General features: G+C 33.2%; 1 protein-coding gene across 1 annotated transcript; it reads left to right on the top strand.

Moving 5' to 3' along the window:
* Positions 1 to 22,533, top strand: LOC139876749 (metacaspase-1-like). Its single transcript, XM_071864124.1, has 6 exons — positions 1 to 376; positions 2,700 to 3,030; positions 3,750 to 3,870; positions 4,334 to 4,391; positions 8,383 to 8,537; positions 22,200 to 22,533. The coding sequence occupies exons 1-6, from the start codon at positions 1 to 3 to the stop codon at positions 22,257 to 22,259; spliced, it is 1,101 nt and encodes a 366-aa protein (XP_071720225.1). The 3' UTR covers positions 22,260 to 22,533.
* Positions 22,534 to 24,732: the final 2,199 nt, after the last annotated feature.

Here is a 24,732-nt window from a genome sequence, read left to right as displayed (position 1 = left end):
ATGAAGATGTTAGTGAACGGCTCTAATTGCCACACGCAGTTGCAAGTACCACCAGGAGCCGAATCAATCAAATGCGCAATTTGTCTAGCTGTCACGCGCCTCACCTATCCTACTACCACCGCTCGGCCACCACAATCTGCCGCTTATTCTCAGTTAGTTCAGCCGTCGTATCGTCCATCTCAACCGTCGCCGTACAACCACGCACCGCTGGGACCTCCGCCGTCTGCACATGGAAGGAAGAAGGCGGTGATCGTAGGGATATCGTATAAATCATCGAAAAATGAGCAGAAAGGATGTATTAATGATGCTAAATGTATGAAGTATCTTTTGATTAATAAGTTTAGGTTTCCTGAAGCTTCTATTATCATGCTTACAGGTAACATATCAAATAATCTCAACATAAACATTTTTATTACAGACAGCTGTTGAAATTCGTTATCTGTTTGTATTTGATACGTTGATTCATTGTTACACTGATTGATTGATTGATTTTTGTGTTTTTATTTTGTATTGTATCACTGTATCAGCATATTATATTAGATTTACTCCAAGACCTGTTATAAGTTAGGAGCTATAATCTAATTTTGATCATGATTGGAAGGGATCACTGTCAGTTAAATTTTTATTTAGTTGAAGAAGATTATATACGTAGTGATGGCGTCAATCCTAATTTTCAAATATTATATAAGGAAATGATTCTCACACACACTTTTTTGATCCTCACACACCTATGTGTGGTGTGAGGATCAAAAAAGTGTGTGTGAGAATCATCCCCCGTTAGTTAAAGCCACATATTATATTATATATATATATACAATTGAGCAAATTTGGGTTACTATTCATGAATAATAGTAACCCACTTTCATGCTTAAAGTCATTGTTGTAAACGGCGTCCGTTGCATCCGTTGCGACACCCGTTGCGACGTTTTGGTGACTAAACCGTTTCGACCCCGTCCCGTTTTCTTATAAGCCGGTCAACGGTCTAAAGTCAGGTCAAATGCAGGAAAAATTGGGTCAACGCCGGTCAAAAGTCATAAATTCTGTTAAAATCGGTCATAAGTCGGTCAAATCAATCAAAATCGACTTAGTTTATTATTCCATTTTATATTATATTAACTCTAATAGCAATTATAGGTACAAACTTGTCAACGAAGATTTTTTAGCTCTAAAATATGTGAAATATATTTATATATATAAAAGTCCACATTAGTCAACATCCGTTTCGACCCCGTCTCGACCCCGTTTTTTCCGTTGCGACGTTTTGAGGTCGCTACCGTTTCGGCCCCGTTTCACGTCTTTTTCAACCTTGCTTAAAGTAGTTGTACGTTCCGCTTAAATCGTTGTACTCACAAGCATTCTTTACTATCAAATGTCAAACACCCCAAACTTCAAGGTTTAAAGTGAAAATTACATATTTCTTAATAAAAAAACTTGAAAAAATCACTCAAATCTTCAACGGACCACATCTTCTCGCTCGCCACGCGTTATATTTTTTCGAAACCACGGTTCAACTCGAAATAATTTTACGAATACAACGCAACTATCTATACACAAAATGGATGCTTTTCAAAAAATGTTAAATATCTCGGGCTACCATGTTTTAGGGTGCCTTATTAAATTGTGTTAATATATTCCGGATGTTACAGTCATGTTGGACAATTTTCGCTAACTACAAGTGCAGGAAAGACATTCCAAGATCAAAAAGAGCATGTGATTATGCAATGTATGCAAACTCATGTAATATTCTTTTGTATGTAACAACCAGCAACTTTTTGCGATAACCTGTGACTTTTCTAAATTCTTAAGTTTACCGCAGCATCGCGCGGTGGACCAATTGCTTGTTATCTATATATCTAATAGAAAAAATCGTGTAGCACTATTCATCAATAGTAACCACGGGTATTTTCGTCATTTCACAATTTTTTTCTTTTTGTCTCCAACGATAAAAGTAGCAACTCTCATAAAAGAATCAACCCTTCAATGTTACCAAAAGATGTCGAAAAAAATTCATTTTTACCAAAAAAATCAACTAACCTTTTTTTTTTTCCTTTTCTTCCTCAACGATAAAGGAGACAACTTTTATAAAAAGAACAACCCTTCAATGCTACCAAAAGATGTCGAAAAACATTCTTTTTTACAAAATAGATCAACTAACTTTTTATTAAAAAAACAAAAAAAAAAAAAAAAAAAAAAACCAACGCTAAAAGAAACAACTTTTACAAAAGGAACAACCCTTCAATGTTGGATGTCGAAAAAAATTCTTTTTTACAAAATAGATCAAGACTTTTTTTTTTTTTAACTCGCATTCAAAACGGAGCCCCCGGCGCGAAGTGAGTGCTCCACAACTAGTTTCATCGAAAATGCTACACCTGTGAAAAACTAGTCTTTTTATTTTAAATTCATGTGGCATGTGATTTTGACCAAATACATTTTTCTCTCTTTGTCATCAGATGCCACATGTGTTCTGCTGCTATGTAATTTTTTTTCCAAATTCAATTGATGGTTTCTGATGATGAACTAAGGAAGTACTACAAAAAAGCTGTACAGCCTGAAGTACATGTTTTTGGATTGAAATTATCCATTTATAGTGGCAGTTGTAGATGTGTGTTTTCAGATTTTTGAAATTGTAGTATTAAATAAAGATGAATTTTACAAATTGTTTATTTGTGATTAAAATGCATGTGTGATTACAACTACAGAGGAAGAAGCAGATCCCTATAAAATTCCAACCAAGCAAAACATAAGGATGGCACTTTATTGGCTAGTACAAGGTTGCCAACAAGGAGACTCACTTTTTTTTCACTACTCGGGTCATGGTTCGCGACGAAGGAACTATAATGGTGACGAGGCTGATGGATACGATGAGTGCTTGTGCCCCTTGGATTACAAGACTTCAGGGTTGATAGTTGATGATGAAATTAATGCAACTATTGTCAGACCTTTACCTCATGGTGTTAAACTTCATGCAATTATTGATTCTTGTTATAGTGGCACTGTGCTTGATCTTCCATATCTGTGCAGAATGAGCAGGTGTTTCTATGATGCCTTATTATGAAAGTCGACATTTTTTTTTATTTTTTTTGTTATTTATGTTGATTTTGAAAAGCACAGCAGTTGAGATAATTCTGGGAATAATTTTCTAGTTTCTCATATGCGTTTTAAAAATATTAGTACTTATTTTAATCGGTTTTTCCAAATTCCAATAGGATAGGTCAAACTCGCGCCAAAAAAGGGTCAACTATCGGTTAGCAGGGATATGGATTAATCGATGAACATTGGTCAAAGTCAAACTTGGTCAATAATTCACTTGAGTTATAAATTAGGATTATGAGTCTATTATTGGGCCACTATTTTTCACTAAAATGAGGGTTTTGAGTCTATTATTGGTCTATATTATGTACTACGTAATTGCTTCTAGACAATTATTTTTTGTATATGTTTATCTTCTTTATTTATATATATATACGTTTTAGAATTTATTATTTACATGTAAAAAAAGTAAAATTCGATTGATCTCTGATTTGACCGACTAATACTTCTAGGTCCCACCAAAGGGCTTTTGGCCTAATGGTATCAAGGGAACTCATCAACCTTCGAGTCCTGTCGTGGACAAAAAAGGGTGTTTGTGTTTGCTCCTAAAATAAATAACTTCCAAGGTCCCGACCCTAATTAGCGATTTTTGCAACCATGGTTTGTAGCTTGCAAATGATTTACATAAGTTTTTGGCCCTTATATTTTTGGTTTCGTAGGAGTGGGCAATATGTATGGGAGGATCATCGACCTCGATCAGGGATATGGAAAGGTAGCAATGGTGGTGAAGCCATTTCCATAAGTGGCTGTGATGATGATCAAACGTCTGCTGATACCACTGTAAGTTCTAGACAAGTTTGTTATAACTTTACACCACTTTGATTAAAGAGTGGCAATTTCAACCCATTTACTCATTTGAAAGTAGCTCAAAGTTTTCTATATAAGACCTTCTAATCATACTTTAAAAAAAATAAAAAAATATCGTGTTCTTATTTATTTGATATAATCGTATTCAATATTCCCACATTAGTTCCCTGTATATGTATATTAGTAAAAGTAAACAACTTGTGATAAAGCCGGCCTGTTTTGAACTATACTTAAAAGTAACTGGTTTGACTATAATTGTCAACTCGTAACTTGGAATCATAAACATTTAATGCATAATGCACATTTTAACTTGTTATTATGGTGGTCAACTCATACCTGTTTTGACCTGAACTTGTTACCATAATTTTGTCACATTTTAACATTATCATACGAAAGAACATAAATAAACATTTTATGAAATGTTTTTTGGGTGCAGGCTTTATCAAAAATCGCATCAACAGGAGCCATGACATTCAGTTTTGTTAGAAATGAGGGTTAGAATTGACTGCCGGATTCGTTCTTGAATCGTGTGTTCACTTTCTCTATAAAGTATTTCGACCCTACGATTGCCTCGGTTGCACGAAATCTTTACAGGGATAAGACAAGAACGCAATCAGTGTTTTTGGCAATGAAATCACTGATCAAATTGTTAGAGAGTATGTGTGTGTTTTCTATTTTTTAGAATGAAAGCAAATTCCTCTATATAAGAGGTGAAAAGGTGCGACGAAAGGATGTAACCCTTCAATGTAAATATGCAACCTTTCAACGAAAAGATGCAACTCTTCGTTTAAACCTTTTAGAAAATAACATCACTCTTCATGAAATGATGTAACCATTCATGGTTACCTTTCATCAAAAGATGTAATTTCCAAGACCTTATTGAATTAACTCGAACGAGCGTGCACTCCGCACTCTCCAAACTCGTTATTGAGCTTAATACGATAAGCCTTTGCTTTCTAGTAAATCCCAATTAACTAAAATGATTGTTGATAACACTAAAATCACCAACAAATCCCCCCCATTTTAGTGTAATCCTTGATTTACTAAAATAATTAAACAAACAGAACAAACTAATGCATAAATGGAAATGTTCATGAAGAATTGAATTTCCACTTAGTATAATATTTACGAGAATTCGAAAATCAGGGTGTTCACGAAGAATTGAACCCTTCAATTCATATGAAAACTATAAAATACTATACACATCAGTTTCTTACATATCTCTAAGACAATCTTGACACTATTATAAGCCATGTGTCCCAATCCTTCAGTGAACATATTGGCAGCTAAGTCCAAAGCTCCATTGAAGCGGCAAAACTTCATGTTCACATAGGTAGCTCTTTTAGTCTTGCACCCGCATTTGCAATTTTTCAAAAGAACTATTAAGAAGTTAAACTTCAACCTAACTCCACTTACGGGTCTAAACACATACTTTGGGATCAGAATATTTATGTGTTTCAATCTTCAGAAAGTAAGCTTACCTCATTGAATTCAACTTCTAGCGTTGTACTAGAAGGGAATTGGGCGTTTCACTTTGGAAGATTTGGTTGAACTTCAATCCCACATCATTAGCCGACTTGTGCGCACTTAAATCTCGGGCTAATTACTTTTGTCAAGTGATTTTGCCAAATTTTGTTGTAACACAACAAAATCCACATATATCACTTCATTCATGATCAACTCACGAAACATAATACGTCTAAGGCATAAGTATCTAGATTTTCCCTTGTACATTTGACTATATGCCTTAGTCATAGGACATCCCATACCTAGGGATCTAATTGGACTTTACTCTCATTCACTTCGACTTCAATCAATTTTCTTTAGTAATCCTTTGATCCAAGGACTTACCAAATTCTTATTATATCATAAGATACTCGTGAGTACTCAAATCAATTGATTGATTAGTCCTTGTATATGGCCACTTTCCACAAGTAATCAATGTAAACATATAATTTATACACCCTGGACAATGTATCCATATTATCCTTATGTACACAATTATTACCATTACATTAGATGGTAAGATTATTATTATAAACATACCTTAGCCAATCCACTTCTATAACCAAGAAGTAATGACAATAAGTTTATAATATCAATAATCTCAACATCAATCTTTTGATCCAAGATACATCATCTATACAAAGAGTAAAATCCAACAACTTGTAGATGTATAATTCCTTGATCAATAGTAAACTGAATACATTTAATATGCTTTAAGGATTCACATTGTGAACTGAACCATAATCCATGGTTGGCTTTTACAAGTATTAACATACTTAAGCCCTATCACAATAAATTATCCTAGACCTTGCTTAATCTTTTCAACACCATGCTATATTAGTCACTTGATGTCATATCATACATCATATCACCAATTTCATTAACAAACCGGTATTTGAAAACAATTAAGCAACATCTGATCCTTGTTCCATATTGAAACATATACATTTCACTAACTTGTACCATCTTTGATAAAAATCAAATTTATGGACATGACTCACCAATGAATAAAAACTTCATGGATTTTTTTTTTTTTTTTACTTGGTAACAAAACAATCACTTCACAATTGTGAAGATTGTTTTATGAATTGTCCAACGGATTATCACCACCCGTTAAATAGCCTAACAATTAACAATTGTTACCAATTAATCCGTTATCTTACCAATAATCACAATGTTAACAACCCATAAGAGAATTCCATGTCAATATCCAAAGAAAATAATACAACTTTCTTTTATTGACACCACTCAACAATGTATAGAAAATCATGTATAAATTCTATCATATTGATACTCCAAAATAAATTTTGGGCAACAGGATAGAAGCATATACAAGCATATACGTGAGTGAACAAAGTTAAATAATTATCCAGTCCTTTATGATATGATACATGCATAAATTCATAACCGTATGCATTTTGTTGTCAACCATTGTGACCTTTAACAAAGTTACGACTTTTAATAACCACGGAGTAATTAACCACCCTTTTTGTTATTAACTATATCTGCCGCCAAATATTATGTGGTAATATTTTATGATCTATGAGAATCATATCATGTGGTCATAATACCTTGTGTCATCACATATATTAACCGTGATCATAGTAATAATTATATTGCAATTTTATGATTCATGATAACCACCCACCAAAATTGTGTGGGATCCAGTGACTTTCCAAAGAAATATTGAAGCACACCAAACATGTTTGCCGCCATTAATTAGTTAATGAACACGTTCATAAACGAATGATTGTAGATTCATTAACCGACATAACTGTCATAATCAATTTTCTTTTCTTTAGAAAACAGAAATAATATTTCATATATATCACTATGCAAGTAACATAATCAAATACGAATCCATCCAATTCATATTCTATATGTACATGCATCAGACTTGGAAAACCGAGTCTTTATAAATATATATATTAAAATTCATATTCCTTGGACAGTCACCAAATCCAAACAAGAAGTGGAGAATATTTAATCATAACTCGATATAAAAAGGAATAGATATGTGTACTTGATTTGTGCACGGTCGATCAATCCTTTGCATGTGCTTGTCCACCGTCATAATAAATCAATGGGAGTAACACTTTTTCAAACCATCCACATGCCATAATCAATCCTGTGATTTGGATGGAATCAAGATCCTCCATCTATTTGAATCTTCTACTATCCAATTACTTTTCTTGTTTTCAAAGTCCATCACCTTATAAATTGTTCCGGTGTGCCCGGTGCATGCATGTTAGACGGTCCTTTCCCGGTAGCAATCCAAACGTCCATCTATTTCTATTTCCTTATCCTTTTCCGAATTTAGATATAATACTCTTGTTCCAATTCATAAAAGGATCAGTAACACGAAAGTACCATCTCAAATCCCATATATGTTTCACGGATTCATCTTTATCATTATAATTAAATACTTTATAGATTTGTTAGAAATGAGGGTTAGAATTGACTGCCGGATTCGTTCTTGAATCGTGTGTTCACTTTCTCTATAAAGTATTTCGACCCTACGATTGCCTCGGTTGCACGAAATCTTTACAGGGATAAGACAAGAACGCAATCAGTGTTTTTGGCAATGAAATCACTGATCAAATTGTTAGAGAGTATGTGTGTGTTTTCTATTTTTTAGAATGAAAGCAAATTCCTCTATATAAGAGGTGAAAAGGTGCGACGAAAGGATGTAACCCTTCAATGTAAATATGCAACCTTTCAACGAAAAGATGCAACTCTTCGTTTAAACCTTTTAGAAAATAACATCCCTCTTCATGAAATGATGTAACCATTCATGGTTACCTTTCATCAAAAGATGTAATTTCCAAGACCTTATTGAATTAACTCGAACGAGCGTGCACTCCGCACTCTCCAAACTCGTTATTGAGCTTAATACGATAAGCCTTTGCTTTCTAGTAAATCCCAATTAACTAAAATGATTGTTGATAACACTAAAATCACCAACAAGTTTTATTCAAGCGATTGAACATGGTAATGCATCTACATATGGTACCCTATTAAACTCTATGCGTAATGCCATACGAAGTGCAACAAGTGACAAAATGGGTGGTTCAGTCGTTACGTCTCTCGTCTTGCTATTGACAGGGGGTAATCTTGCTGGTGGACTTAACCAGGTATTATCCATTCAATAGCTACTGAAATAATTCAAGTAGACTAAGCTATAGCGGGTCAATTGGTATAACATGCATGAATATAATCTCCTGCTGTTTGGCTTTTAGAGGTGGCAAAATGGGCAGGTGGTAACTAGTAAGTTCATGTATATATGCTACTGATGGTCTTGACACGAAACACTGATTGGCTATATTAATAACATTTAGTTCTCAAAAATCATTATGAATTTTTATTAATATTACTATTACCATTACCATTTACCATTATATAATATAATAAGCTACTTACAATAGTTCTGGAGGTTATGCATTCAAATTAATAGTTTCTGTGAATTTTAATCATTCGACCTGTTTCGTTTTTTGCTGTAATTTATTTATGTCTCTATTACTTTGACCCGCTAGAGATATAATGGAAAATGAATTTCCCAATTCGTGACTAATTGGGTAAAAATTGCCACTGCAGCAGAACGTGACATAATGGCAAGTTGGATAACGGGTTTGGCTCAAGTCTGGACGGGTTGATCTGGACTGCTTTTTGTCAATAATTATAACTATTATCTATATTTGTTACAATAATTAGCCCTCATATATGAATATTGTTTTTTTTAAGATGATTTAGGAGGTTTTATGCATAAAAACAATATGCTTTAGGCAGCTTTCTACCTGTTTTACCCGTTTCCTTATAAGCTAGTATTTTTAGTCTAAATTGTATCAGTTAGTCTAGTTAGGGATAAACAATCACCTTAGAAAATTCATTCTAAGTAAATGGGCCAAAATTGCCACCTCTTTCTGAACCATATGGTGTTTAGCATTTTGGATTCATATAGTATAGAAGAATCCACGACTACATCAAGTTATAAGATATGGATATGTGATCAAATATGAAATATCTTTGCTTTTCCAATAACAAAATTGTTAAAATATTAGTGCAATCTAATTAAATGGATTCTATTGTCACAAGATATATCTTGTAGAGATTTTTGCATATCTCTAAGATATCTTGCATTTAATATAGAGATTTTGCATATCTCTAAGATATCTTGCATTTAATATAGAGATTATAGGATATCTCTTTTATATCTAGCATTTAATGTTCTTAGGTATAGTTGGTTTGCATTTATTATGCATTTAATATTTCTCTTGTATTTAAAGAGGTAGTATGTAACATTTGAAAATAAGGAAAATCATTTACAATACACTTCAAGTTTGTACATTCTTTGTTCATATTTTGTTTACTAAACTTCTATTCTAGCAAGTTATTGATTATTTTATGGTATCAAGAGCTTGGTTATAAACTTGATTATAAGTTTAGTCCTAAGTTAAACTTTGTGTGCAATTACTCAAAGTGTAAACTAGTTTCTTGCTAATCATAAATGGAAGTCTCAAATGTAAACAATGGAGGTATGTTCAATGGTATGGAAAGACTTGTAGGCAACAACTACAAGTATTGGAAGATGTGTATGGAAGCTTATCTCCAAGGTCTAGACCTATGGGAACTTGTGGCCGGAAGCGATGCCATAATTCTCGTAGAAAGTCTTGAGCAAGGCGAGTCACGAAGAAAATGGAAGATTAAGTGTGGGAAGGCTCTCTTTGCATTGAGGACATCAATTAGCAAAGAGTTCATAGAACACGTTCGTGATCTTAACTCGCCAAAGGAAGTTTGGGATACTCTTGAGAAACTCTTTACCAAGAAGAATACCGCACGGTTGCAATTCCTGGAAAATGAGTTAGCAATCTCAAGACAAGAAGGTATGTCAGTTTCTGAATATTTCTTACGGGTGAAAACTCTTTGTTCTGAAATTTCAGAGATTGATACAAACGAGAAAATTAGTGAATCTCGGTTGCGAAGATATTTAATTCGTGGTTTGAAGAAAGAGTATGTTCCATTCATAACCTCTATACAGGGGTGGTCTACTGTGACAACCCGTAAATTTTCGGCAAAATTTAAACAAAAAGCTTTATATGATTTCATTTAACCTCGACTAATTCTGACGATTCACGAACAATTATTTGTAAATAATTACGCATTAATTTAATATATTAATATTATTATTATTAATATCCTTTTTAAACAAGATATCAATAATTAATATCTTTATTATCAGTATTGTTATTATGAATAAAAAAAAATATTGACAAATATTCTTGAAAAAGTAGTAAATCAATTTGTTTATTTTAAAAAAATATATATAAAAAAAATCTTAAAATAAATGATTTTTTAATAAAATAAATAAATAAATAAATAAATAAATTACTTTTTAATTAAAAATTATAATGGAAAACTACTTTTACTATTTTATTTTGTGCATTATCCCATGACCTAACATTTAATACTTTTGAATTTAAAATCCCATTAAAAATTAAAATATTTCTTTTTCTTTTAATTATTTTATTCTTTTTACCTAATTTTTTCAAGTATAAATACCCCTCATTTCTCATTCAAACTCACACTAAAATTTCTCTCATTCTCTCTTTGAAGAATTACTAATAGTAAGTATTCTTTTCTTACTTTTTACTTTTTACTTTTTACTTTTTACTATTTACTTCAGTTTATTATTTTTTTACCGAAACATGTAAATAATGTTATAAATTATATGCAATTAAAATAAAAATAAATAACATGTTATAATTAGTAATATATGTTACTGAAAATTATAAAAGTATTTTTACGAATTAATATATAGGAGTTATAATTAAAATCGAATTAATGAATATATATGTATATACGCACCTAACGTGAAGGTTATAATTAAAGATAGCGTACAAAGACTACAAACATCACCGCTACTTGTGGCCTAGGGTGATCCTTGTTACCATTATGGGACGCTTGTGGATCTCGAATGCCAAGACTTAGATTCTGGTCAAGAGATCCTGGGCCGCTCGGTAACAATAGATCATTCGAGTGACTTGCATGTTAGCGACGAAGTTTGGGCGAGATTGTACAACATCTTTGTTAAGAATTATAACCCGAACATTCTTAAACTAGAAGCTTACTATAAGTGAAAGTTTTTCATAAATAGTAGGTTTCCAAAAATAGAAACTTTTGAGAAATAGAAACTTTTCTCGAAAACCGTCACTGTCAATATAGTTGCTATATTAATAAACATACTTTATGTCAAGTTAGACATTAACTAATCAAACGTTATACCTCAAGGTTGATATCCAGATCACTTACTTGCTTTACTTTCCTTCTTGCGTGGAATACTTCAACTGCTATTTAATGTGAGTTTTCATAGCTCCCTTTTTATATATTTTTGGGCTGAGAATACATGCGCAACTTTTATAACTGTTTTACACGTATCAACTATTAAACTGTGATATGTTGGGCTATGACCAGCAAGTCCTCAACGGACAAGTATAAATGATAACTTGTTACGAGGCAAACTTGAAAGTCTAGTCTAAATACAAGTACCAACTATTAAACTGTGATATGTTGGGCTATGACCAGCAAGTCCTCAACCGACAAGTATAAACGATAACTTGTTATGGGGCAAACTTGAAAGTCTAGTCTAAATATCAGTACCAACTGTTAAAACTATGCTATACCCGGCTATGTCCGACTAAGTCCCTACAGTGATATTTTTAATTGCTGCGGCATTCTTAATTATTGGGGATAGGCCTATCGGGAGTAACGTCCCCGATACATTTGACTAAGTCTTTGTATTACTTGATAATGAAATTAAACGACAAGGACAGAACAACTTGTCACGGGGCAAACAACGTTTAGTCTAAATATCACGCACTGGCATAACTTTTTGATCCTGCGGGAGATCAACTTGACTGGATCTGAGTGATCTACTTATGAAAACAAATCTTGTGGTCTAACACTATTACTGAAATCATTATTTATGACAAACCTATGAACTCACTCAACCTCGTGTTGACTTTTTAAGCATGTTTATTCTCAGGTACTTAAATATTGTTTCCGCTGTATATCTACTGCTTTGATGATGATTGCTTGCTATGCTTGGAGTCTTCATTACATATCATATCAATTAAAGACATATTTATCTTCCGCTGCGAAACTCAACAAAACGTCTCATGTAGAGTCGTTCTCGTTTATACAACTGTGATTTGATATAATTAGACACAAATACCCCATGCCCTATTTGGGGGTGTCACAGATTGGTATCAGAGCAAGTTGTTGTAGAGAATCAGGATTGCATTTTATGTGTGCCTTATACAATTAGGTACCTTAGCAATGTAGGACTACAACTTTCCTTGACCGTAGTGCCTTTACTTGTTGCCTTTAACTATTAAATGCTACACTATACTTTAGAAACTTTACTTATCTTAGAATGCCGAGCCAACCTAAGAACTCTGCTCACTTTCCTAAGTACTATCCAATTCCGCCACCACATTTAAATGCGCATGTCATACTGCCATTATTACATACGTGGAGTATATCTTATCATATCTTATCATATCTATCTCAATAGACTTTGTCTAAAACTTTTTCTAAATTTTCTCCGTAAATCACGGAAATCTTTTGCTATATATACGTATTCAAGGAGATGAATATATCATTCAATATTCGACACCCATTTCATATCAAACCCTATTCCAAACACATAATATGAATTTATCGAACTCCTCGAGCTCCAACGGCAGCGTAACTGAAACAAACGAACCAATCAGCCATCATCTATTCTGGATGAATTGGGGATGGGTTCGTAGCCGACTCAATAAATGGAAGCAAGAAGAAGGTGATCCCTTCCACCAACCGAATTCACCTCTTGGCGAAGAACCTGAAGCACTTACCGGCGAACCAGTCCGAAACACCATTTTCTCTCTTCTTTCCAGGGTATCCCATCACGAATATATAATATCGAAGGTTCAAGATCTTATTCACCCCCTTGTTCCAACCGCCAATCATCCCGGAATAGTAAAAGAAGTCAACGAGCTTCGTGCTCGAGTAGTGGCTTTGGAGAATATGGTGCGAAACCTACGAACACCAGCAGCAGCACCAGAAGCATAACCAGTACCACCAATACCATCAACATCACCACCAACAGCATCAGCTTCATCAACAACAACATTCGCATCCCACGCCTCAACATCACACTCAGTACCTCAAACATCAACATCATACGCCCATAGATACCAAGGAATATTAGTAATAATGAGCTAAGATGTATTGACTCATTCTTCGTGAAGAATTATATATGTATACCTTTTATATATATATATATATATATATATATATATATATATATATATATATATATATATATATATATATATATATATATATATATATATATATATATATATATGATTTGGAACAATAATAAATCTTGTCGTACTAAGCAATTACGTGTGAATCTCAACTAGTATGTACTACTTGGTTAATTCATATCACTAATATGCTATGATGTATACCCTTCGTTAATGACTTAACAATTGTTAATCACTGCTTCAACACAATAAACTCCATTTAATAATAAATCAAGTGTAACGATGAATGTATTGATTCATAACTTCATTAGCGAAATATTTCGTGACAATTATGAAATCTCTAAGGTTTTGGAGATTATTCATTCTCGTTTCAACCGTAAATCAAATGAGTTTAATATTATACTAACTCATTAAATCCATGATTACATCTGAAGGAAAATATATATGTATGTATATTTTCATAAAGACTGTAATTAAAACTCTTTTGTACAAACTGTTAATTGTGAAAATATTTTAACGGGTAGGTAATACCCTAGAAATATTTATATCTCACATTAATATGTTACATTGTACATTCTTCAATTCTGATTCTCATGAATTGTATTCATTCATATTCTATGATGAATTATCATATCAAACCACCGAAATTATCATTCATTACTTTTAAAATCAATAACTCCTATTCGTTAACCATTAGATCCATTGACGATTACAATCAGCGTTTAATCATCTAAAAATAAAATTTCTTGAAACCACCTCGGATTGATAACCAATGATTCAGATATGATAGCATTAAATGCAGAGGAAACAGAAGAATTTTCCTCGTCATTGGATCTTAGAAATTCTAAGATATCACCGTATCTTTCGTTATAAATATCCTTTATATTTCTGAAGATATCTTTATAACGATTCTTGTCCGCAATTAATTATCTCTTTGCGATAACTTTATCACATCATAAAGGAAACAGTTTTAGTTTAAATTATAAATGTTTTGAAGAAGTGTTGGGAATTAAAGCATGAGTTAGTATAATATAATGACGTCAGGCCAACGTGATTATATTACAGTAAGTCAAGCTAAATTTTTAATGGAAGATGATGATTCATAGACTTTATAATCATCATTTTCCATGTTACACGACTCTTACATTGTATTTATCCTCTAAACATATCAAGAAAATATTTTTCTTGATGATTCGGTTTTTTCCAGATATTCTGGTAATTTGACAAATCAAATCGTGCTATTACCTTTTCTTCTGCTTTGAATATTATGATCATTCGAAACTTCATACCTACAAATTCTGGACCATTACTCGCTTTACTTAGAGTCGAGAGGAGAATAAAAAGGCAAAGAGCTCCGACATATAAGGAAAAATATAAAGCCCGATAACAGCACGGAAATTACAAACCATGCATATCAATGCGTATAGCAATATAAAGACACGGAAGAACTAAAAACACAATAAATCCTAGAGCATAATAGAAGTAAACAGACTCCTCTGGTGGGAGTTGGAAAAGAAGGAAGATTGTGGCGATAACCAATATAAGGTCAAGAACAAGAACTGGATTGAGCATATTAAGAAACCTTTGGGAAGTATGAATTGAGGAAGAAAGTATAGAAGTGGTGAAGATAATGAAACGGAAGAAGCTAATTTATAGTGAAATTCTAGACACAGCAATCGAGACAATTCACCGCATTTAATTAAAGAAAATCCTAATTTTCTTAATTACCGGAGAATCAAATCTTATAAAGATTTCTTTAAATCCCTTGAATTCCGGAAATCAACTTTAACCATATCAAAAGTTAAGGTGAACATTTAATTTCCTCATTTCACTCTTTTGTGATAGTTTCATTTATACTCTTTCTATAATCGAATCATTTTATCCATATTATTTAATGTCGATAAAACTCTATTTTTCAACTCATATTCATCATTCTTGTTGTAAAGAATGACGATCTCTATCAAATTTCATGATTATGATTTTCATGAACTCCTCTGTATTTTGTCTACCCTAATCTTGTGGCATAAATGCTCAAGGTTTAAATAAGCTCACTATTATTCATCACACATTTCATGTATATTGAAATGCTTGTATAACGTCATCATCTCTTTCTGAGGAAAACCTAATCAATGACACTCTTGTTAAATCCTTTAGATAACCTCCGCATTAATAATAAAATGCACTTCGTAGAATTTATAGATCGTAAGATTTAAACGCTAGAAACAAAACAATATCCTATTAGTTGGAATTCACGAAAGGCCCCGTGCATACCTGGGAACGTGAAGACCAAATAAAACAAAAATATCCTCACCTGTTTACAAACAACGCCGACTGATGGCAACAACTAAATTTTGGGACGAAATTTCTATTAACAGGGGGATACTGTGACAACCCGTAAATTTTCGGAAAAATTTAAACAAAAATCTTTATATAATTTCATTTAACCTCGACTAATTCTGACGATTCACGAATAATTATTTGTAGATAATTACGCATTAATTTAATATATTAATATTATTATTATTAATATCCTTTTTAAACAAGATATCAATAATTAATATCTTTATTATCAGTATTGTTATTATGAATAAAAAAATATTGACAAATATTCTTGGAAAAGTAGTAAATCAATTTGTTTATTTTAAAAAAGTATATATATAAAAAAAATCATAAAATAAATGATTTTTTTTAATAAAATAAATAAATAAATAAATAAATTACTTTTTAATTAAAAATTATAATGGAAAACTACTTTTATTATTTTATTTTGTGCATTATTCCATGACCTAACATTTAATACTTTTGAATTTTAAAATCCCATTAAAAATTAAAATATTTCTTTTTCTTTTAATTATTTTATTCTTTTTACCTAATTTTTTCAAGTATAAATACCCCTCATTTCTCATTCAAACTCACACCAAAATTTCTCTCATTCTCTCTTTGAAGAATTACTACTACTAAGTATTCTTTTCTTACTTTTTACTTTTTACTTTTTACTTTTTACTATTTACTTCAGTTTATTTTTTTTACCGAAACATGTAAATAATGTTATAAATTATATGCAATTAAAATAAAAATAAATAACATGTTATAATTAGTAATATATGTTACTAAAAATTATAAAAGTATTTTTATGAATTAATATATAGGAGTTATAATTAAAATCGAATTAATGAATATATATGTATATACGCACCTAACATGAAGGTTATAATTAAAGATAGCGTACAAAGACTACAAACATCACCGCTACTTGTGGCCTAGGGTGATCCTTGTTACCATTTTGGGACGCTTGTGGATCTCGAATGCCAAGACTTAGATTCTGGTCAAGAGATCCTGGGCCGCTCGGTAACAATAGATCATTCAAGTGACTTGCATGTTAGCGACGAAGTTTGGGCAAGATTGTACAACATCTTTGTTAAGAATTATAACCCGAACATTCTTAAACTAGAAGCTTACTATAAGTGGAAGTTTTTCATAAATAGTAGGTTTCCAAAAATAGAAACTTTTGAGAAATAGAAACTTTTCTCAAAAACCGTCACTGTCAATATAGTTGCTATATTAATAAACATATTTTATGTCAAGTTAGACATTAACTAATCAAACGTTATACCTCAAGGTTGATATCCAGATCACTTACTTGCTTTACTTTCCTTCTTGCGTGGAATACTTCAACTGCTATTTAATGTGAGTTTTCATAGCTCCCTTTTTATATATTTTTGGGCTGAGAATACATGCGCAACTTTTATAACTGTTTTACACGTATCAACTATTAAACTGTGATATGTTGGGCTATGACCAGCAAGTCCCCAACCGACAAGTATAAACGATAACTTGTTACGGGGCAAACTTGAAAGTCTAGTCTAAATACAAGTACCAACTATTAAACTGTGATATATTGGGCTATGACCAGCAAGTCCCCAACCGACAAGTATAAACGATAACTTGTTACGGGGCAAACTTGAAAGTCTAGTCTAAATATCAGTACCAACTGTTAAAACTATGCTATACCCGGCTATGTCCGACTAAGTCCCTACAGTGATATTTTTAATTGCTGCGGCATTCTTAATTATTGGGGATAGGCCTATCGGGAGTAACGTCCCCGATACATTTGACTAAGTCTTTGTATTACTTGATAATGAAATTAAACGACAAGGACAGAATAACTTGTCACGGGGCAAACAACGTTTAGTCTAAATATCACGCACTGGCATAACTTTTTGATCCTGTGAGAGATCAACTTGACTGGATCTGAGTGATCTACTTATGAAAACAAATCTTGTGGTCTAACACTATTACTGAAATCATTATTTATGACAAACCTATGAACTCACTCAACCTCGTGTTGACTTTTTAAGCATGTTTATTTTCAGGTACTTAAATATTGCTTTCGCTGTATATCTACTGCTTTGATGATGATTGCTTGCTATGCTTGGAGTCTTCATTGCATATCATATCAATTAAAGACATATTTATCTTCCGCTGCGAAACTCAACAAAACATCTCATGTAGAGTCGTTCTCGTTTATACAACTGTGATTTGATATAATTAGACACAAATACCCCAGGCCCTATTTGGGGGTGTCACATCTACTCAACCTTCGGTTGAAGAATTAGAGAATTTGCTCTCTAATCAAGAAGCTTTGGCCAAGCAAATGGCTAAAGGATTTGAAAATGATGCGGTATTGTTTTCAAAATGGAAGAACTTCAAGAAAGGTTCTTCTAGTAAAGAAAAAGAAGAAGAGCAAACTAATTACAAAAGTAACTATGAAAAGAAACCTCCCACATGTTACAAGTACGGGAAGGTTGGTCACATCAAGAAATATTGTCGTTCTAAAGTCACAAAAGCAAATGTGGCTTGTTCAAGCAACGATGATGATGAAGTCAAATGGGAGAAATGTTTTACCGTTAATACGGTTGTTAAGAAGAATCAATGGATTATTGATTCGGGTTGCTCTCATCATGTGACCGGTGATGGAACTCTTCTTCATGACGTTAGAGATCACAATCAAAATCGAGTTGTAATCACGGCCGACAACTCAACTCATCCGGTTAAAAAGGAAGGTAATGCTATTATTGATGTTAATAATAATACTTTTACTTTAGAAGATGTTTATCTTGTCCCTGAATTGACCAAGAATCTAGTTTCGGTACCTCAAATTACCGAATCTGGAAAATATGTTCTTTTTGGTCCAACGGATGTGAAGGTCCTTGAGAATGTCAAGGAGATTGTGGGTGATGTTCTTTTCACGGGAGAAAAGAAAAGTTCTTTGTTTGTGTTGTCCGCAGGTGAGGCTTATGTGAAGAAAACAAGTCAAACTGACAACGGAGCTATTTGGCATGCTAGACTAGGCCATGAGGGATATCAAATGTTGTAGAAGATATTCTCACATAAACTAGTTGATGGAATTCCTCAATTAAAGAATGTTCGTGAGAAAGTATTATGCCAAGGATGTCAATATGGAAAGTCACACCGACTTCCATATAAGAAGTCAACAAATCGAAAACAAGGTTTGCTTGACTTGATTCATACGGACTTGATGGGGCCAACAAAAACACCAAGTTATGGCGGTCATTGCTATGTCATGGTGTTAATTGATGACTATTCTCGGTTTACATGGGTGAAATTTCTAAAGGAGAAAAGTGAAGCCTTATCAAAGTTCATAGAGTTCAAAGAAGCGGTAGAATTAGAATTTGGGAGAAAGGTAAAAGCTCTTAGGAGTGATAATGGTGGAGAATTCATGTCAAATGATTTTTTTACTTATTGTAAAACAAATGGTATTTCTCGCCAAATGACTTGTCCGGATACTCCACAACAAAATGGGATTTCAGAAAGAAAGATTGCTTACCTTGTTTCAATATGCTTATCTTGGTTACATGACAAGGAGCTGCCTAGGGAGCTATGGGCGGAAGCACTTCAATGTGCTTGTCATGTGTCTAATCGATTACCATCTTGGCCAGGTACACAAAAATCATCTTTTGAGCTAGCTTATGGTGAAAAGCCTAATATACGCTATTTTAGGGTGGTTGGTTCTATTTGTTATGTTCATGTTCCAAAATCTAACCGAACCAAACTTGACCCAAAAGCTCGAAAGTGTATTTTTGTTGGTTATGATTCTCACAGGAAAGGTTGGAGGTGTATGGATCAAGAAACAAAGAAGTTTACCACTTCAAGAGATGTGGTATTTGATGAAGTGTCTTCTCAATTTTCTGAATCAAGCAAAAATGGTGAAGAAAATAGAGATTACAAATTTATGTTTCCTAGCTTCGACACTCAAGAAGAAAGTGAGAATGATGGTGTTTCTCAAAATCAAGAAGAGACGCCTATTGAAGAAGTACCAACTCAAGTTAGAAGGTCAACAAGAGAAAAAAGACAACCAAAACATCTAAGTGACTATGAGGTGAACACAGTCACAACTTGTTTCTTTTCAGGTGGCTTAACTGAAGAACCAACATGTTATGAAGAAGCTAAAGATTCTCCGGATTGGAGAAAAGCAATGCAAGAGGAGATTGATGCATTGAAAAAGAATGAAACTTGAGAGCTTGTCAAGAAACCGGAAGCATGTAAACCAGTTACTTGCAAATGGGTCTACCGTTTGAAGAAGAACTCGGATAGAACCATTAATAGGTTCAAGGCTCGGTTGGTGGCTCGTGGCTTTTGTCAAAGTTATGGGCTTGATTATGAGGAAACTTTTAGCCCCGTGGCTAAAATGGTAACTGTGAGAACAATAATCTCATTAGCGGCTTACAAAGGGTGGAAATTGTGGCAACTTGATGTGAAGAATGCTTTTCTATATGGAGAGCTTGATCGTGAGGTGTTCATGGAACAACCTATTGGGTTCATTTCAAATCAATTTCCAGAATATGTGTGCCGGTTGAAGAAAGCTCTTTATGGCTTGAAACAAGCTCCGAGAGCTTGGTACGGTAAGGTTGCATAATACCTTGTCTTTTGTGGTTTTAAGATTTCTGATGCGGATTCTAGTTTGTTTGTAAAGAAAGAACCAGGTTTTCATGTTTTGGTATTATTATATGTTGATGACATGATTATCACCGGAGGAAACGAGTCAGAAATCTCTCGTTTAAGTGATGATCTTTCGGTTCGTTTTGAAATAAAGAATCTGGGGGAGATTGGATGTTTTCTTGGCTTGGAAGTCGATATATTAGAAAATGGGTACTTTATCTCTCAAAGGGGTTATGCAAGAAGTCTCTTGGAACGTTTCAACATGGGGGAGTCAAAGCCTATGACTACTCCAATGGAACCAAACCTCAAAATGAAGAAAGATCAAGGAAAAGAGCTCAAGGATGTGAAGTTGTTCCGACAAATGGTTGGGAGTTTGATCTATCTAACCATCACAAGGCCGGAAATTTCTTACTCGGTTGGCATTGTTTCTCAATTTATGCAATGTCCAACTAATGTTCATCTTGATGCAACAAAAAGGATCCTTCGTTATGTGAAAGGATCAATGGGTCACGGTTTGTGGTACAAGAAGTGTGATGATGTTTTGTTAAATGGTTTCGTGGATGCAGATTGGATGGGAGACGCAAATGATCGCCATTCAACTTTGGGTTACTGTTTTAACATGGGTTCCGCGGTTATTTCATGGTGTAGCAAGAAGCAAGATGTTGTTGCTTTGTCTAGCACGGAAGCAGAATACATAGCTGCAACAATGGCGACTCAAGAATGTATTTGGTTAAGAAGATTGATTGGTGACGTACTTGAAAAAGTAGATTATGTTGTCAAATTGAAATGTGACAACGAAAGTGCAATCAAGCTTGCTTCGAATCCCGTGTTTCATGCCCGTACTAAGCATATAGAAATGAGATATCATTTTATTCGTGAAAAGGTTCTTAGCGGGGAAATCGAGCTAGCAAACGTAAGGACAAATGCTAAAGTAGCCGACATCTTTACTAAAGCTCTAATGAAAACCAAGTTCATGGAATTTCGAGAAACGTTGGGGATTATTGATCGAGAGTTTGCACTAAGGGGGAGTGTTAAAATATTAGTGCAATCTAATTAAATGGATTCTATTGTCACAAGATATATCTTGTAGAGATTTTTGCATATCTCTAAGATATCTTGCATTTAATATAGAGATTTTGCATATCTCTAAGATATCTTGCATTTAATATAGAGATTATAGGATATCTCTTTTATATCTAGCATTTAATGTTTCTTAGGTATAGTTGGTTTGCATTTATTATGCATTTAATATTTCTCTTGTATTTAAAGAGGTAGTATGTAACATTTGAAAATAAGGAAAACCATTTACAATACACTTCAAGTTTGTACATTCTTTGTTCATATTTTGTTTACTAAACTTCTATTCTAGCAAGTTATTAATTATTTTAAAAATATTATTTAATTAGTATTTCATTATCTGTCAAATGAATATTATGATAAAATAAAGAAGCAATGCATATTATTTTTCAAGTATTTTATATCATCTGATTGTGAAGACTCATCTTCTATGTGCAATTTGGTTAACAGGAGCCACAATTAACTGCTTGCCAGCCTTTTGATGTGTATGCAAAACCATTTATATTATGATACAGATACCTTTTGTTCGAGTAGTGTACAGCTCACCGGTTTATGATAAAGGATTTCTGGTTCTTCACATAACGCTTGTTTTTGAAGACCGATTTTAATAAAACTTTGTTCTTTGGATGTTGTGTGGAGCCAGTAACTTATGAGTCAAGAGTTCGGCACTTGCAAACGTATTTGTGTTTGTTTTTAATGTAATGATTTCGTACTAGTTTCTGATATAAGAAAATGACATTGTATTATTATATGTACAAATGTAATGGATATGGTTTTGTGAGTATGATTTCATGTAGATATTTTCTGCATATAGATTGTGACATAAATTATGTCACAATCTGTATGCAATAATATAAGATAAAACTCAAAGTTCCTGTTTTGTTAATTGCATATATTTGGTCTTTATGGCTCTAGTCTGTATGTAATTATAGGAAGTTAAATAACACATAATGTTTGATCATTAGGCCTATTAGCCATTTAAATTCACCCTTATTAGCTAACAAATCCAAACTTCATACCGACTATTACCCAAGTATATAGATTGAGAAATTCTACACTTACAAAAGATTCACAAATAAACGTATATAAAAATGTTATGGACTAAAAGATCTATAGGTGAACCAAACAAATTTCTCCCGTTTCAACTAATTCGTACGCATCATCTTGTATGCATTTATATGTTAACTTTTGCAACACTATCTTTCTTCAATGTTTGTTTTTTAGAGGACCAAAGGTGAAAGTATAGTTGAGGGAGGCATTTAAGGACCTGTTTACCTTCCATTTAATGATCTGTTTTTAAACAACTTTTAATTCAGTAAGTAAAATTGTTGTTTCTTTATGATTTAATATGGCACTTAATTCGAATAGTGATTTGTTTGTAGGAGACATAGAAAGAAACATCCATTTTCAAACAGAGGCATATGAAATAAGCACTTATTACAAAATAAAAGTAAAACCCTTTAAATTCCAAGTAAGACAAAACTACACGTGTTTCATGAGTATTCATGAGTACGCCATTAAAAATAAAAATAATTACTAATTTATTGAAAGATAATAGACTTCCACTTCGCGTAATTATAAGCTTAAAGATAACATTGATGACTTGAATTACGGGGACGCAATTCAAAACTTGTTTTTGGGTCCTCAAGACGGAATAGATGGCAGCTCTTCGGCTATCGGGAGAGGAAATATGTCCATGGAGGCTTTTGCGGCATTCGATGATATGATGACATGTTTGGCCGAGGAGAGCGCACCGGGTGATGGATCCGCTAATGTGTTATATTACAAGATTGAGAATCGCTCAGGGAAGAATTCTCTGAAAGAGACGATTAATGGAAAATTGAAAAGAGCGGGTCATCGAGGTTAATTAGTGTGGTCCATCCTATGTTTATTGTCTGGTTTCGTTCCTTGTGTTTTTTTGTTTTTCTCTGTTTTTGTTTGATTAATATGTGCGTTTTTCGGGATGTTAGGGAAGCTAGTTTATAGATAGTTTTTGTTTAGATGGTTGCGTTCTAGGTGTGAGCTTCCTCGTTTTCCCCTTGTCCTTTTGTATTCCCCGTTGAGGGCGTTTTTCTTTGAAAAACGACCTCGTTTCTATATGAGTTTTCGTTTTTTTCGCAAAAAAAACAAAAAAAAAAAAAAATTATGAAAACAGCAGTTAAATTCTTTGAGGTTTGGCGCTGGTACAAAACTACAAGCAAAAGTACAGAAACCATCAATTTCAGACCCATTATTAACACAAGTTTCATGTCTGAATGACTGAATTCAATTCAAACAGGATCCTGTCCTGACCATTTATTTCAAGAATTACAAACTTCATAAGGACCGTATAATCTTTTAGATCCAGCCTTCTAGGACATGGGGTTTGTTATGCCTAACTAGACCGAGCTTTTTACATAACCTCACCCACAGGATGATCATGCAATAATTGAGGATAGGCACAAGGCATTCTCAATTATTCAAACGGTTGATATCATATGATTGACTTTCAACGCTTTAAATACCACATAGCGAAACGAAACAATGTAGGTGAGCTAATATTGAAATTATGAAACATGAGAAATCAGCTGCCTTACTACTTACCTAGGCAACAGTAGTAAGTACGGAGTAGTAGTATTTTCTTGTATGTACCAATAGAGAATAGCGAACTAAAAAGACAAACTATTTAGATGATTACATAAACAAAATTTAAAAGAAAAAAGGGAAATTTAGTCTTGTTTAGTGATCAATCCTTAATTAATGATGTTGCTTAATTACGGATTGAGTGCAATAAGATTATAATGGAGGATGGGATGTTCGATGATTATTTTGGGCCCCGATGATCGTTTTTCACTTTAACTATCAAGTGATCAACCACCCCGACCCGGTCTTCGTTATCGATTAGCATGATTCACCTTAACTCAATGTAAGAAGTCCTTGGGCAAAGTCACAAGTGAAATCTACAAAGGCTTAGGCAAATGGCAGAGAATCAACAACCTCTAAA

Source organism: Rutidosis leptorrhynchoides, chromosome 11 (assembly GCF_046630445.1).
Source record: "Rutidosis leptorrhynchoides isolate AG116_Rl617_1_P2 chromosome 11, CSIRO_AGI_Rlap_v1, whole genome shotgun sequence".
NCBI classification, from domain to species: domain Eukaryota; kingdom Viridiplantae; phylum Streptophyta; class Magnoliopsida; order Asterales; family Asteraceae; genus Rutidosis; species Rutidosis leptorrhynchoides.
The sequence above is the reverse complement of the archived record's forward strand: the minus strand, read 5'-3'. Positions and strand labels throughout refer to the sequence as shown.

Bases quoted from the DNA above. Each gene is read 5' to 3' on its own strand.
- LOC139876749 (XM_071864124.1), top strand. From the start codon at position 1: ATGAAGATGTTAGTGAACGGCTCTAATTGCCACACGCAGTTGCAAGTA. The intron at 377-2,699 runs GTAACATATCAA...TTACAACTACAG, and splicing joins TTCTATTATCATGCTTACAG to AGGAAGAAGCAGATCCCTAT. The intron at 4,392-8,382 runs GTTAGAATTGAC...GTTTTATTCAAG, and splicing joins CAGTTTTGTTAGAAATGAGG to CGATTGAACATGGTAATGCA.